The sequence below is a fragment of the Leptonychotes weddellii genome, chromosome 7, assembly GCF_054177405.1.
Source record: "Leptonychotes weddellii isolate Sample4059 chromosome 7, ASM5417740v2, whole genome shotgun sequence".
NCBI classification, from domain to species: domain Eukaryota; kingdom Metazoa; phylum Chordata; class Mammalia; order Carnivora; family Phocidae; genus Leptonychotes; species Leptonychotes weddellii.
In genome coordinates this window covers 87,314,556-87,330,900 of record NC_138375.1, presented here as the reverse complement: position 1 = coordinate 87,330,900, position 16,345 = coordinate 87,314,556, and the positions used below count along the sequence as shown (strand labels likewise).

The window sequence follows — 16,345 nt, the reverse complement described above, 5'->3', positions numbered from 1 at the left end:
CATCATTCTTACATTTTTTTTTTCCATTTTCAACTTGACAGTTATCACAACCAAAAGGACTTTTCTACTTTCTCAGTTGTATCTCGAGTGCACATCATCTTAAAAACTAAATTTCTATTAATTCATCATTTGCTACAGTAATTTCCTTCTTTGCATATGTTGAAATGGAAGCTATTGTTGCACATACAAAATTTCCTTGTGTGCTTTTGTTTGGGTAAAAGTTTCTGAACTCTGTTTCAAGATTTCTAGTTGTCCTCTAGGATACTTACTGTCATGTTGTAGATTTTTTAAAGTAATGTTTTTTATTATTTTAAAATCTGTGTGTTCTCATTGTAAACATATTTTGGAAAATACAGTAAAATATAATGAATGAAGGAAGAGCAAACCCGAATTCCACCATCGTCAGATAACTACTATTAACATTTCCAACTATTTCCTTCCAGTTTTTCTGATGCCTATAGGTTTTTACACACAGTTTTTGAACTGAATTTTGAAGTGTCTAAGGTGTATTTCCACTATGATATATAGATGTTAGAAGTCTGTCCTGGTTAAATATTGCAAAGCTATTCTTACAAGAAACTACTGTGTTATTAGAAACTGCACCGCATTTTTGGGTATAAGGGCAGATGGTCATTTTGAACATACCCACTAATTCAGAGTTCCTATCAGACCCTTCTGTAAATGCTACATTTGCATTTTGTTGCGTAACTACTGGATGTATTTCACCGAGATCACACTTCAGACTGAAGTTCTTTCAGGGCATCGCATCCTCATTCAATAACCTTGTATCCTGGCCTTTGACAAATATTTGTGCATGAATGGAATTCTTAGGGGCCTCCTCTGGTGTCTTAAGTGGGTAATGGTGCATGATTCCAGACAAGAGAGAGGTAAATCAGGGTCGGGACCCCTTTATGCGGTGGGGGAGCTGGGGGGGAGGTGCCGTGCATAGGTAAGGTAGAAACCTGAGCGAGTGGCAACCTCATTATTATTTTTTCTTATTTTACTTGTCTTGTGTGTTCACCGATTTGAGAGAACAGTCTCAATCATCTCCGCAGGGCAATTTCCCAACTAGCCGCCAGGCCTCAATAAAAAACGCTGGAGAGGCGTGTTCCCACGCAAGGCCCGTGTCGGACGGGCTAAGGCTGGAGAAACCCACCCCGCCCTCAGCACACAGTATAAAGAGCCTGCCCGCCGCGGTGGGGCAGCTCCCGGATTCGCGCGGGGTAACGCAACATTCGTCGGTCCGCATCCGTGCCTAGCATCCGTCTGGACACCTCGAAGATGGCACCCGTTGGGGGCACAAAGACCAAGAGGGTGAGTCTGCGGGGGAACCCGAGGGCGTTCTCCATCTCTGCGGGGGCTCTGAGTCTCGGCCCACCGGCCCCATACCCCAGCCTCAGGAAGTGCAGAGGGGTCCTCGGAGCCCGGCTGTGACCAGAGGTGCTCTCATAACTTCTCCGCAGGACTCCAAGGTGCCTCTGAGCTCCCCCCAACACCCCTGCCCATAGCCCGAGCGTGCCCTAGATCTACGTGACCCCAGACTCGAGGACACCCCCAGAACTCCAAGACTCCCAACATCTTCTGAGTCCCGCATCCCAACACGAGAGCACTCCCAGAGAAGTGCGGCTCCTAGACCCAAATGCACGACGTTTCTCCCCCACAGCGGTGGGACTAGGGGCCTCCTTAGGGCGCGCCCCAGCCACCCCGCGTCTGTGCCTGCGCTGCCATGCGCGCCCCTTTGCGCCCTCCGCGGGCCGGCCAGGGAGGCGCGCGGCCCGGGCTCCGACCGTTTCCCGCCCCCGCCCCGACGGGTGCCGCGGAATCCCGGGGCCGCCTCCCTACCGGGTTCTTGCGTGCAAGCTTCCCGGTCCCGCCGCAGCAACAAGGCTAACGCGTTGGTTGGGCCATGGTAAGTTTTCGCCCACAGTTTGGTTTCTGCGATCACAACAAAATGTACCATTCAATCCGGCGGGGGTGAACGGGCCCAGGGGCTGTAAGATATTGAATTAAGGGCTGTTAATAAGATTTAAAAACCAAAAACCCAGCAGCTCCAGCACCTGATTAATGACACTCATATCTCTTCCCTAGTTGGGATGAGTGTTTCAATCCAGACAAGATTGGGGGGTGGATGGATGGATGGAAGGATGTATAGATGGATGGAGCAGACAGACAGACTGACCGCCAGACTATGGTTGGGTTGGTGGGAAAAGAGGCACGGAGGGAGGAGGGAATATACTTGACCCCGGGGTGTCAAAGTGCCCTGCCCCCGCCTGGCTGACAGAGGCCCCCAGGGAGACAGCCGGGGTCAAGGCCAACTGTAAGGACTGCTTATCCATAGAACAGGAAGACTAGCTTTCACCATTCTAAGAATGTGTGCTTGAGTATTCATTTGAAGCTTTACAATAAAACCTTTTCTTTAGTATTAAGTATTCATTTGAAGCTTTACAATAAAACCTTTTCTTTCTCTAAATAGATAAATTAAAAAATCTTTTTTAAAATTAAAATAAAAAATAAAATTTTAAATTCTTTAATGTGTTCTGAAAAACCCTCACCCCCAGCACATGTATACACACATTTTCATTATGTGAAATGAAAATTGAAATTCTGATTGTTTGCCTTATAGTCATGAATTTATAAATACATGTACTTTCTGAGAATTCTAAAGAAATCATACGTCTCAAGAATATGATAGCAAAAGTACTAAAAATAGAAAATTGTCTTAAAAACTCAAGTAACTCCTTTCCTTCCCCCTCATCTATAATTTTAGGGCATCCTAGAACGTTTAAACTCTGGAGAAGTTGTGATTGGAGATGGAGGGTTTGTCTTTGCACTCGAGAAGAGGGGCTACGTGAAGGCAGGCCCCTGGACCCCAGAAGCTGCTGTGGAACATCCAGAAGCAGGTTGGTGCATAGCTCTATTCTAAGTTCTCATGAAAGAGCACTGCAGTGATGGCCTAGGAGCATACCATCAAACAGATACATTTATGGTACATTTCCCAACATCTATTATTGCCTGCTGGGCACTGTGCTAGGTATGTAAGGACAGATTCACATATTGGATGATCACAGTTTATTTTTCATAAGAGTTTTTCAGTTTATTCATAAGAGACAGAGAGAGAGAGGCAGAGGGAGAAGCAGGCTCCCCGCTGAGCGGGGAGCCCGATGCAGGACTCGATCCTAGGACCCTGGGATCATGACCTGAGCCAAAGGCAGACACTTAACCATCTGAGCCACCCAGGTGCCCAAGTCACATTTTTTTAAAGTTATACATTGGAGGAGCTCAAGAGAAACTGCTCTGATATTGATTTTGACTTTCTTAATACAGAAACAGCACATTTATCTCCTGGCCATCTGTTTCTTGAGAATTTGGGGCTTATTTGAGTGCACTAATTCTCCTACTAAAGTCAATGCCAGAAGTTGTGGTTCTTGCACCCAGTGGAATCAGCATAGAATTCAGCAAAGAATTAAGGTTGCTGGATCTGGGAGGCGGGGTTTGGGGGAATCTGAATTCATATTCATTGCCCCCAGGTGAGTCTAAGTTGGGTCACACTTGAGAAGCACTGCAGCTTTAAGAAGCATGGTAGAATAATCAAATCGATTAAGATCAAGGAGTTGGGCCACTACCCTCTAGGAAAATCTAATAAAAGGGTGTAAAATGCCATGTAAAACGTACATATGCACAATTTGCACACCATTCCAGGGTTTTTTAACAGTCTCTGGAAATCCACCCAAGGACCAGCTGGGTGGACTTCCTGTTTAGAAACCATTTCCTCCTAGTGTACGGGGACCTCATCGATAGGCCCTTCATACTGCTCCAACCACCGAAGCTCTGTGTTTGATCGATGAACAGAGGCTCCAAATAAAATGTCTTTAATTGGTTCTGTTGCTAATTAAAACATGTCTGAAGCTTCCTCATTAGGCATGCTTTTAAGTTCCCTCTCAGAACTAGAGATTCCACGCTTAGAAACCCATTTTCTGGGGCGCCTGGCTGGCTCAGTCATTAAGCGTCTGCCTTTGGCTCAGGTCATGATCCCAGGGTCCTGGGATCGAGCCCCGCTTCGGGTTCCCTGCTCTGCGGGAGGCCTGCTCCTCCCTCTCCCCTTCCCCCTGCTTGTGTTCCCTCTCTCGCTGTCAAATAAATAAATAAAATCTTAAAAAAAAAAAAAAAGAAACCCATGTTCTGAAATTCAGACGAATCCTGGCCTCACTGATTTGTTCATTTAAAAACCACACTGAGCGTCCTATGTTCTCTGCATTGTACTAGGCCTCCGGGATGCAAAGGTACCAGACGAAAGGGCTAGGAACTCCAGTGTCCTAAAAATTTCCAAGCCTCTAATGTAGTCACTCCTAGATCTTTGGCTTTGAAAGGCCACTAAAATTTCAAAATAGATTTCAGGGGCTGATACAGGATTGCTGATTTCTTACTTTGTGCAGTTAATTCTCCTGACAAAAATGAACACCTGCTAAGTCTCCCTAGCATTTTATAAAAAGAGCATTTTCCCCAGTCACTCGGAATGGTGGTTCTCAGCAAAATGGAAGATAAAAATCAGCTTCCAACTAAATTAGAATATCTGTGGACTTGACCCCAGCATCCATTATTTTTAAAAAGCTTACAGGGTGTCTAATGGGCCACCAGAGTTTAGGACCACTATTTTAGAGCAAAGGATAATCCCTTAAATTGAATATAATTGGTTATATGGGGGGGAAATGCCCCATCATATTTTCTTTAGCCTGTGAAAACTTTGCTATTTGTTTTTTGTTTTGTTTTGTTTTGTTTTTTAAAGATTTTATTTATTTATTCATGAGAGAGAGAGAGAGAGAGAGGCAGAGGGAGAAGCAGGCTCCCAAGGAGCAGGGAGCCCGATGTGGGACCCGATCCCAGGACCCTGGGATCATGACCCGAGCCAAAGGCAGACGCTTAACCATCTGAGCCACCCAGGCGCCCGAAAACTTTGCTATTTGACACTCATCCATGGACCTATGCTTAGGAGCCTTGTTCTAGTTCTTATTCCACTCTACTACCAAAATTATCTTTCAAATACACAGAGCTAATCACATCATTTAATTGTTTACGAAATGCTGCTGTTTCCCCATACCTGTGGTCTGAAGCCTAGACTCCTTGAGATGATGTGCTAGGGCCACTTGCACTCTGCAGCCCAGCCTCCTCTCCAACTGCATCTCCTACTACTTCTCTGATACATCCTCAACTCCACCTGCGGCACCCCCAAATGCCAAGCCTATTCCTGCCTCCTTCTTTTTGTTCAAACCCTTCCCTCAGTAGGGAATGCTTTTCCCCACCTTCTCTGCCCAGCAAAAATGTTGAATGATTCCTCCCCTGTGGACCTCCCTCTTCCCTTCGCCCCACATCCACGGTAGAAATAATCTCTTCTTCGTAGCAAGAGCCCCCAGATCTACCTCTCATTCGCTCTCAGGATGCGCTAGTGCCAAGCAAAGAATGCAAGCAGATATTTTCATATCTGTTTATCTGGTAGCCTTTTGAAAGCATCAAGGGTTATAAACTGATAGTAATTAATACCTTTCCTCATTCAATCTCCTAGTTCGCCAGCTTCATCGAGAGTTCCTCAGAGCTGGATCCAATGTCATGCAAACCTTCACCTTTTATGCAAGTGAAGACAAGCTGGAGAACAGGGGAAACTATGTTGCAGAGAAAATATCTGTGAGTAAAGCCATACCTGGCATTCTTAGAAGGGCACAGTAGACACACATGTCATCACCAAAGCTCTCATAGAGAAAAACGTTGAGTTTTTAGATACTACAGAAATGCGATATGTGTGATACAGGATTGCTGATTTCTTATGTTGTGCAGTTAATTCTCCTGACAAAAACGAACACCTGCTAAATCTCACTAGCGTTTTATAAAAAGAACCTTTTCCCACTCAGAATGTAGTTTTTAGATAATATAGAAATATGTATGAATAACTCTTTTATTTTATTATGTTATGTTAATCACCATACATTACTGTGTGAATAACTCTTTGAGGTTTTAGCTGGAGTCCCCAAAATTGACAGAAAGGCATTTAATGAAGCATATCAAAGAAGACGTAGTTAATGATTAATGATTCTCCCAGTCTCCTAAGTTGCTGAGTGGGTATCCTTACGAATTCTTACATCCTTACAGTTTTGTAATGTGGGACAATGTAGGAGAAAGGTCAAAGGCACAAGGAAGGGCGCAGTGACCCTGGAAACTTCCTGACTCAGCTATCAACTGTGTCATGTTGGGCAAACCATTTACCTATGCCGTCAAAGTGACAATTTCTCAATCCCTATAATGATAAAGAAGTTTTGTTTTTTGTTTTGTTTGTTGTTTTGTTTTTTTTTTTAAGTGGGCTCCACGCGTAGCATGAAACCCAACGCAGGGCTTGAGTTCACAACCATGAGATCGAGACCTGAGCTGAGATCAGGAGTCAGATGCTTAACTGACTGAGCCACCCAGGCACCACAAAACAAGAAGTTCTAAAATTCCCTAAGTCTGTGTGAGCTACAGCACTGGGGTTTATTGAAGACAAGTGTCAATTTTTAATGTCTAAGTAATTAGAAAATACCGTGCGATACATTTATCCTTTAAGAAAATACATAATGACAGTGCTCGCTTCGGCAGCACATATACTAAGAAAATACATAATGACAAAAATTCATGAATTCTGTAGTCATTTTAATTACAGTTTATTCTTGTTGATCTTAAGAGCAAATCATCATCATCACCACCACTATTTGCTAGGTATTCTTCTAAGTGCAGCTTAGGCACTGGAAGGTACCAGATCCTTTTATGTAAAGATTTTTATCCTCTCACAGAGCTTTGGTATGTAATATCCTAGATACCATCATTAGATTTAGTGTTTTCATTACTATTATTGGTGGTGGTGTTACTGCAAATTGCTCAGCTTGGTAAATTGAACTCTTCTATCACTGTCATCTTCTAGAATAATCTCTCTACGGTAACATCCAACTGAAATGTGGACATTTGAATAATAATTTGGTTTCAATTCTGCGTGAAAATGTAGATATATCCTATTTCACCCATTTTAGGGGCAGAAAGTCAATGAAGCTGCTTGTGACATTGCCCGGCAAGTGGCTGATGAGGGAGACGCTTTGGTGGCAGGAGGCGTGAGTCAAACACCTTCATACCTTAGTTGCAAGAGTGAAACTGAAGTTAAAAAAGTATTTCAGCAACAGTTAGAGGTCTTTATGAAGAAGAACGTGGACTTCTTGATTGCCGAGGTAAACAAAGATGTGACCAAAGATGAGACATATGCACTTAGTACATTTTCTCTACCTTGTGCTTTCATGAGGAGGATGTGAAATTAGTTGCCAATCATGGCTAGTAAATATTTAGTTTTAAAATCTTTTTTCCAATTTAGGGCTTCTACTGAATTTGATTCAGTTAATCTAATGTTCTTCAAACCTTTTGACTGCAGTTCACAGTAATCACCCTTCTATTCCATTAAAAAAAAATGCTAATGGGTCACAACTCAAAGTTTGAAGACCACTCATCTAGTGATCATTTTTAAGCACTAAAATAAGTTTTCTAATCGTCTGGGGAGAAACAAGATAAAAAAGTATCTTAACCTGATCTCATTTCAGTATTTCGAGCATGTTGAAGAGGCTGTGTGGGCAGTGGAAGCCTTGAAAACATCTGGGAAACCTGTGGCAGCAACCATGTGCATCGGCCCAGAGGGAGATTTGCATGGCGTGAGCCCCGGCGAGTGTGCAGTGCGCCTGGTTAAAGCAGGTGATAATGGATTTTGACCGGTCTGCCGTTAGTGAGTCTTTTAAAACTACATACAGGGCGCCTGGGTGGCTCAGTCGGTTTAAGCGACTGCCTTCGGCTCAGGTCATGATCCTGGAGTCCTGGGATCGAGTCCCGCATTGGGCTCCCTGCTCGGCGGGGGGTCTGCTTCTCCCTCTGACCCTCCTCCCTCTCATGCTCTCTGTCTCTCATTCTCTCTCTCGCAAATAAATAAAATCTTAAAAAAAAAAAAAAAAAACTACGTACAAATGTAGGTCCACCTATGAATCATTATATACTACTTTTGTTAAAGGAAAACCATTAATGTGCTTTCCTAGGAGTGTTGATAATATCATTATTGACTCCTAAAGAGAAAAAAGTAAAATAAAGAAAAAAAATATATACACACACATATACCAGCCTTTTGAAAGGGGCAACTGGACCTATGCTGAAGGTGTAACACCTAGAAATGGGAAGAATTTCAGTAAATCAAAAGGAGCATGAGGAAAAAGTGTGTTTTATTTTAGCCTTAAGTTGAGGTCTTTAGACAATAACTTTTAAGTCAGTTGCCTTCTTTGCCAAAGTTTTTCCCTTTTCATAAATTCCTGATATGCTTTGCTTTTTGTAACTGGTATAATAAATTTAAAATTTTTTTCGGTATGAAATAGGGGCCATGTAATTTGTCTTTTTAAATAATTTCCATTCCTAACATGGGGTTTCATTTCAATTAGGGAAAACTCACAGACTGTTTTCAAAGCTGCCTCATTTTTATTTATTTTTTATTTTTTTAAAGATTTTATTTATTTATTTGAGAGAGAGAATGAGATAGAGAGAGAGAGAGCATGAGACAGGGGAGGGTCAGAGGGAGAAGCAGATTCCCTGCCGAGCAGGGAGCCCGATGCGGGACTCGATCCCGGGACTCCAGGATCATGACCTGAGCCGAAGGCAGTCGCTTAACCAACTGAGCCACCCAGGCGCCCAAAGCTGCCTCATTTTTAATTCAAAGAGCTGCTCAGTGTCAGTGGAAGAGTCCAACTCATTCTGTGGAACAGGGAGATTTTGATTGGCTATGTTTAATTTCTGATTGTTAGCCAACTCCTGATATTTCATGAAAGTCACTGAATATTTGTCCTTAACAGTAACAATTAGATTTAGGAATGAAACTAAATAATCCTAACTTTTTACTGGAAATATAAAAATGGGGGGAGGGAAGAAGCAAGTTAACTTGTTTCAGGAAGATCAGAGGAGGCTTTCATCACCCCATTGTTAACCAGCAGAGATTCTTGGCCTGCATCGAGTTCTTCCCTGACCATTCCATTCAAGGTAGGTGGCCACAGTGTTTGACATCACTGCAGGCTATTTATATCCTTTGTAGCGCATGCCGCTTGTCTCATTTGTTTATCTCTTTAATGTCTGACTCACTAGACTGTAAGATCAAAGAGGGCAGAGACTATGTTTGTTTGGCTCAACTTTGAGCGCCCTGTGCCCTAGCGCAGCACTTGGCACAAAATAGGTCCTCAATAAATATCCGCCTAATAAATCTCGTCCATCTTCCAATGTCAGCTCAAATTCTACCTCCACGTCCCCTTACATGATCCTCCCTACCCCAAGTGAACACGCCTTCCTCTCAGCAAATGTAAGATTTTCTACTTATACCACTCATTTGGAATATCCTCAGTCGACATTTTCTAATCTGTGAGAATGTTAGTAGAACGTTCCGTAGTGAAATACATTTAGAAAATTCTGTGTTAGGGGCCCCTGGGTGGCACGGTCCCGTAGGCATCCGACTGTTGGTTTTGGCTCAGGGTCATGAGATGGAGCCCCACATCAGGCTGAGATTCTCTCTCCTTCTCCCTTTGTTCCTCCTGCTCATGTGCGCTCTCTCTCAAATAAATAAATAAATCTTAAAAAAAGAAAGAAAGAAAATGCTGTATTAAACCAAGTTAAGCAGGTCTCTTTACAACAGAATTTCTCAGAGCCTTAGTGCTCACTTAGGCTGCACATATACTAAAATTGGAACAATACACAGAATTTCTCAGGCCTGACAGGTTTGTATATATTGACAGTCTCCAAGAAAGGGACAAAGTAAATACCTACTTCCTAACTTAATTGATCATAGAGCCTTACTTTCATGGAGCAAACCTAGGGAAGCCCTGTGCTAAATAATGAAGTCCTTGGTGTCAGGGACTATGTCCTATATTTTTATTTTTCTATAGCCCCTTAGAAGGACCCTTATACCTAATAGACATCCAGTAAGTAGCCAACCTATGATTAATTCATTATTGTAATGAAGTCAAGCAAGGAAAGAGAAACGCTGGCAGCAGAACATCCAAAAAATTAAAAAAAAAAAAAAAGGGAAGGAGAAGAAGAAAGAAAAAGGTAGTCAAGATCCAAGTGAAGATGTTAACTGAGCTGTTGAATGTACAAGTCTGGGACCCAAAGGAAAGGTCCAGGTTAGAGAGAGAAGTCTGGAGAGTTCTTGATATAGTTCATACTGAGAGCCCTGAGACTGGAAAGGAAGTAGAGGTGAAGAAGTGAAGATGGCTCACGGGAATCCTGTGACACTGCAGGATTGGAAGTTTCGGTCGTGAGTGGGGGCTCAGCACCTAACATCCAAAGAAAGCAGCCAGCAAGGTGGGAGCAACACTCAGAGAGCATGAGAAGCCAAGAGAAGGGGAGTGTTGATGAAGGAAGAGATGGTCCAGCAGATTGAATGCTGCCAAGACGTGGAGTAAGATGAGAACAGAGAATCAGCTACTGGCTTTGGCAAGATTGAGGTCATTGGTGCTCTTGACCCAAAAAAAAAAAACAACAACCCAACAACAACAAGAAAAAACCTGATTCAGAAGAATAACAGGAGGCAGGATTGGAACAAGAACAAAGGAGCAAACTGTACACCCAGCCCAGTGAGGACCACTGAGACGCTTGCCACTGAATCTGGATTAGTGATATTATTAAATTGGCCTGCTAAAAGGAAACATTGTTCCTCAAATGAGTGGTATGATAACCACAGGTGCAATTGAGCAGCTGGGAGTGCTGAAAAATTAGTATGAAAGACTGAAAAATTGACTTCTAAAATATGGAGTTAAAAAAAACTCTAATAATGAGTTTCTGGAAAAAAGAGGGACAGCCAAGTGGGCATAAATGACACTAACATTGTAACAGATTCTTCAAAACACCTTTCACAGAAAGCCCTTGCTGCCTATTAGCAATCACTCCCACCCAAAGTTTTGCAAGGAAGCAAGAACCAAAGGTTGTATTCACAATTCACTGTTCCAAATAAAAGCTCCCTGATTAAGGGAGGAGAACTGAGCCTACCTATCTGATGAATCCCTAAAGCTAAATTGTTCTTCCACTTGCAGGAGCTTCCATCGTTGGCGTGAACTGCCATTTTGATCCCAAAATTAGTTTACAAACAGTGAAGCTCATGAAAGAAGGCTTGGAGGCTGCCCGACTGAAAGCCCACCTGATGAGTCAGCCATTGGCCTACCACACTCCTGACTGCAACAAACAGGGATTTATCGATCTACCGGAATTCCCCTTTGGTAAGACAGACGTTTTATAAATCATCTCAATGTCTTGATGTTTGACAAATTTCCAAATCTATAGCCATAGAGCTTTCTCGTAGTAAAGAAATGGCAGCATGTCTCATCTCTTGCCCCCAGCTTCCCTCCCTACAGCCAAAAACTCCTTGATATTGGACCACAGTAGAAGGAAAAGATAGAACCAGCAAGCAAAAAAGACCTCTGAACCTTTTACCTGTAGTTTGGTAAAAAGGATGCCCTTCCAGGTGAGATCAACAAAGGTAGTGGCCCTGGTTCCAGCTCTGTTGCCAAATCATAAACCCTTAGTTCTTCTAGATCTTAATTTTCTCATCAGAAAAATTAAAAGGATAGACCAATTTATGTCCAAGACACTTTTCTCCTATTCTGAATGTTGCTCAGATACCGTAGAGTTTTGGGGGGAAGGGAAGATGCCATCACTGGGTCACTGCATAATAAAGCTGGACGAAGAGACCAAGCAGATGAAGTGAGGGTGGACTTGCAGTCAGGGAAAAGTGAGAAAGCATGTTTGGGAAGTGGGGGTGAGTCTACCTGAAAATCAAGCCAGAGAGGGCCACAGCCTGGCCAGCCTCCTATTCCATTCTAAGGTCCTTAGATCATGTACTATATTTTATAGGGACCCTCAGATATTATAAGAACCCTGGAGGAATGGCAAGGCATTGGGTTTTTCCCCATATAACAAATTTTTGCAAAATTTAGGACTTTTAAACAATAAACAGTTATTATATCTCAGAGTTGCTGTGGGTCATGAATTTGGGAGCAGCCTAGCTGGATAGTTTTTGCTCAGGGTCCCTTACAAGGTTGCGGTCCAGATATTGGTCAGGTCTGTAGTCATCTGAAGGCCTGATGAGAGCTAGGGAGTCTACTTCCAATCTCCCTTTGTTGGCTGTTGGGCATAGATGTTTGTTTCTTGCTGTCTGTTGGCTGGAGGCCTCAGTCCCTTTGCTTATGGGCCTTCCCACTGTGATGCTTGAGTATTCTTACACCATGGCTGCTGTTCTAAGAATAAGAGAGACTGAGGCAGAAACCATAATGGCTTGTATAACCCAGCCTCAGAAGTCACTAATGATCCCTGCTGACATACTCTATTGGTCTCGCAGACCAACCTGATATGAGAGGGGACGGGATCATTGGGAACTATCTTGAAGGTTGGCTACCACAGCATTTAATACTGGAAATGCAAACACAAATTACCTAATAGTTTTTTAAAGTTAAGAATTAGATATTGACAACTTATTTAATTCCATTATTGAAAATTACATACCTATTATGGCTGTTTATTTTGAATATTTATTTATTTGTTTATACTTTATTTATTTATTTGACAGAGAGAGACACAGTGAGAGAGGGAACACAAGCAGGGGGAGTGGGAGAGGGAGAAGCAGGCTTCCCGCTGAGCAGGGAGCCCGATGCAGGGCTCGATCCCAGGACCCTGGGATCATGACCTGAGCCGAAGGCAGACGCTTAACGACAGAGCCACCCAGGCGTCCCTTGAATATTTTTTTAAATAAAGAATTCACTCCATTTATTATAGGACTGGAGCCCAGAGTTGCAACCAGATGGGATATTCAAAAATATGCCAGAGAGGCCTACAATCTGGGGATCAGGTACATTGGCGGATGCTGTGGATTTGAGCCCTACCACATCAGGGCAATTGCAGAGGAGCTGGCCCCCGAAAGGGGCTTTTTGCCCCCAGCTTCGGAAAAGCATGGCAGCTGGGGAAGTGGTTTGGACATGCACACCAAACCGTGGATTAGAGCAAGGTAAGAACTTTTCAACTATATTTGCCAAACCAAATCATTTCAATTGTGAATATGTCCAAGTGATGTTATAACAAAGAATATAGCTAATTTGCTGTGTGATGATACTCAGTTATCCCCCTTAAATTCTTTCACAGAAAAAAAAAATTCTTTCACAGAGGTATTTACAGAATAACCTTAGGTAGTGATTTCTGGAGAAGGCTTTAAGGTTTAGCATATAAATAATGCAAGTTGCAATGAAATGAGATTTCATGCTCTGGGATAGTACCATGTGGTGGACCCTCAACAACATTGAATTAACTGGTTGTTAAGATTTAAGTATAAGCTGCATAAAACAAATATTAACTAAGTGCCTGTTCCGTGCCAAGCACAATTCTTGGAGCTGGGAAGACAGTGGTGAATAAGATAGGTCTTTGCCCTCAGCGCTTACACTCCAGTGGGGAAGATGAACAATAAACAAACTGATTTTACATCAGGCAATGTGCAGAGCACTGGGAAAATAAATGAAGAGCTGTCCAGAGAATCGCAGAGTCTACTGGGGAAAATGGATAAGAAAGTCAATGGATTACACTGTAGTAACTGCTTTGGTAGAGGCGCAGATTTAAAAAGTAACAAGAGAATGGCTATCTCTGCCTAACAGAAAGATATTTTTTTTTATTTATTTGAGAGAGAGAACATGAGAGAGGGGAGGGTCAGAGGGAGAAGCAGACTCCCCGCCGAGCAGGGAGCCCGACGCGGGGCTTGATCCCGGGACTCCGGGACCAGGACCCGAGCCGAAGGCAGACGCTCAGCCAACCGAGCCACCCAGGCGTCCCCAGAAAGACGTTTTAGAAGAAGGGATTTGGGGGGCTGTATTTTGAAGGGCTAACTAGCCACGAGATAAAGCAGGGGCTGAATGAAGGATGAACACCCAAGCAGGGGGAGTAGGTGCCCTCTGTTCAGCACATTGACTCTGCACAACTCTATCAGACACTGTTGCGGATGCTGAGGTAGCAAGAACAAGGCACGGCCCTGGCCCCAAGGAGGTAACGGTCTAGTAGGCAGAGAGATAAACAGGTAAGTTCAAACTGGCATAGTAAGTTCAAGTATGAAGACATGCACAGGTGCTGTGGGGCCTGAGCTAATGCCCACGGGGGCAAAAGGCAGAGGAGGGTTAACGAAGAATTTCTAAGAGAGCGGATGCCTGGGCTGAATTTTGAAGGACGAGTTACATACCAGACAAGTGAAGAGCCTACATGAGAGCTCTGAGAGGTGGAAAGAGAATGGTGTACTGAGAAACCAGAAGTGTGGGACTATCAGAGACAGAAATTGATAGCAGACACACCTCAGGACTAGGAGGCGGACTTTTATGTGTTCTCATGAGTTATGTATGACCTTATCACACGGGAGGATCTCAAGCAGTCCAAGGTTAGGTTTGCAAGTTTGAATAGCCTTGAGAAAGGGAAAACTGTGAGGAAGCCTTTGGTGGAATTGTATCGGATGTGATGAGGCCTGAACTGGGAGACAGTGAAATAGAAAGGAGGAGGAGGCTGGATCTGCAGGGTGAGACATGCAGAAGTGATGCGGGGTTTGAGGAGCTCAGCTGGCTCGTGAGGTAGAGTGCCAGAAAGTTAGGATGGGGGAGTAGGGTAAAGTCGACAGAGAATGTCCCTATCCTGAATTCTTAGCTTTTGATCCCTATGCAGATATTTTAAAAAATAATTTTGGGAACGCCTGCGTGGCACGGTCGGTTAAGCATCCAACTCTTGGTTTCAGCTCAGATCGTGATCTCAGGGTGGTGAGATCTAGGCCCACATCAGGCTCTGTGCTCAGCATGGAGTCTGCTTGAGATTCTCTCTCCCTCTCCCTCTGCCCCTCCCGCTCGTGCTCTCTCTCTCTCTCTCTAAAATAAATACATAAATAATTAAAAATAAAAATTAAATAAAAAATAATAATTTCAAAGTAATTTTAGACCGATAGATCCTGAAAAAAAGTTTTAGTCCAGATTAATAAATGTGTTTTAATGGACATACTCTCAAGAGTCCAAAGACAGCTCTGTAGAGGTATTCTAGCCCAGTGACACATAGACACTGATACTCAGGAAAGAGTCTAATGTTGTGTGTTTTGTTCACCCAGGGCCAGGAAGGAATACTGGGAGAATCTTCGGATAGCCTCGGGCAGGCCATACAACCCTTCAATGTCAAAGCCCGACGCCTGGGGAGTGACCAAAGGAACAGCTGCGCTGATGCAGCAGAAAGAAGCCACAACTGAGCAGCAGCTGAAAGAGCTCTTTGAAAAACAGAAATTTAAATCTGCACAGTAGCCTCAAAGGAACCCATTTTTAGTGACTTCTATGTTTGGGCCACAGTTCCCAAAAATAAGGAAAAGATGGTTTAAAAGTAATGCTTATGTTAATGCCAGGCTACATATAAAATTGGTAGTAGCTAAACAAAACAGAACTACAAATAGCACTTGACAATTTTAAAAGTATATTTTAGAAATTTACTTAGAAGCAAAATAAGTAAGAAGTAAATCTTAAACAGGTTCCCTATACCACACATGAGGTATTAGGGAAATCACTGCGGCCAATGAGAAGTAATTCAGATATTCATTCCCACTTTAGTTAGTTTGCAGGTTAGCAAGGAGGATGAGATGTGAGCTGACATGACTGAGACAGATAAAGTGCTATAGGGAAGTGACTTCCAAGTTCTATTGAACATGACCCTTAGTAAGAAACAAAAGTCATGTAATAACCCAATAAAACACATACCATATAACCACTGAAATAAAATGTGAGCCATTTTGGTATTTTCTATTCCATTCCTTTCCATCCTATCTCACTGATAAAACATGCCTGCTGAGACCCTTCAAATTGATTTTATGACCCAACAATTTGAAAAACACTATCATGGAACACTTCAGATATGGGGACTTTGCTATTTCTTTAAGTTTGTTCTTAGAAAGTCAATCATATGAGACATCATCAGTAAGTATCAAAAGACCAGAGTCATCCTCTCAGAGTTCAAGAGTTGTTCTCTCTTACCTGACCCATTACTATCACTAAGAAACATACAGACCAGTGGGGAGGGGAAAGAAGACATCAGTATCTAGGCTTTCTCCATCCCGCCCAAAACTGGATCCACCTAAAAGCTTTCAGTCAGTAAGGCCAAGGAACAATGAGCTTGTGTTACCTTGGTAGCTTAAAAAAAAAAAAAAGTATAATAAAGAAAAAAATAGGGATTCTCCAAACTCTATCCAAGTTTCCTAGATTGAGAACTATGATATTTTTACCTGATA

At 42.9% G+C, this 16,345-nt stretch overlaps 1 protein-coding gene across 1 annotated transcript; it reads left to right on the top strand.

The window, feature by feature from the left end:
• The first annotated feature begins 1,162 nt into the window (after nt 1-1,162).
• Nucleotides 1,163-15,856, top strand: LOC102732753 (betaine--homocysteine S-methyltransferase 1). The gene is made up of 8 exons (XM_006731877.3): nt 1,163-1,314; nt 2,768-2,900; nt 5,558-5,676; nt 7,047-7,238; nt 7,602-7,749; nt 11,109-11,291; nt 12,844-13,072; nt 15,185-15,856. Exons 1-8 carry the CDS (start codon nt 1,282-1,284, stop codon nt 15,369-15,371), a joined length of 1,224 nt encoding a protein of 407 aa, XP_006731940.2. The 5' UTR covers nt 1,163-1,281; the 3' UTR covers nt 15,372-15,856.
• The last annotated feature ends 489 nt before the right edge of the window (nt 15,857-16,345 follow it).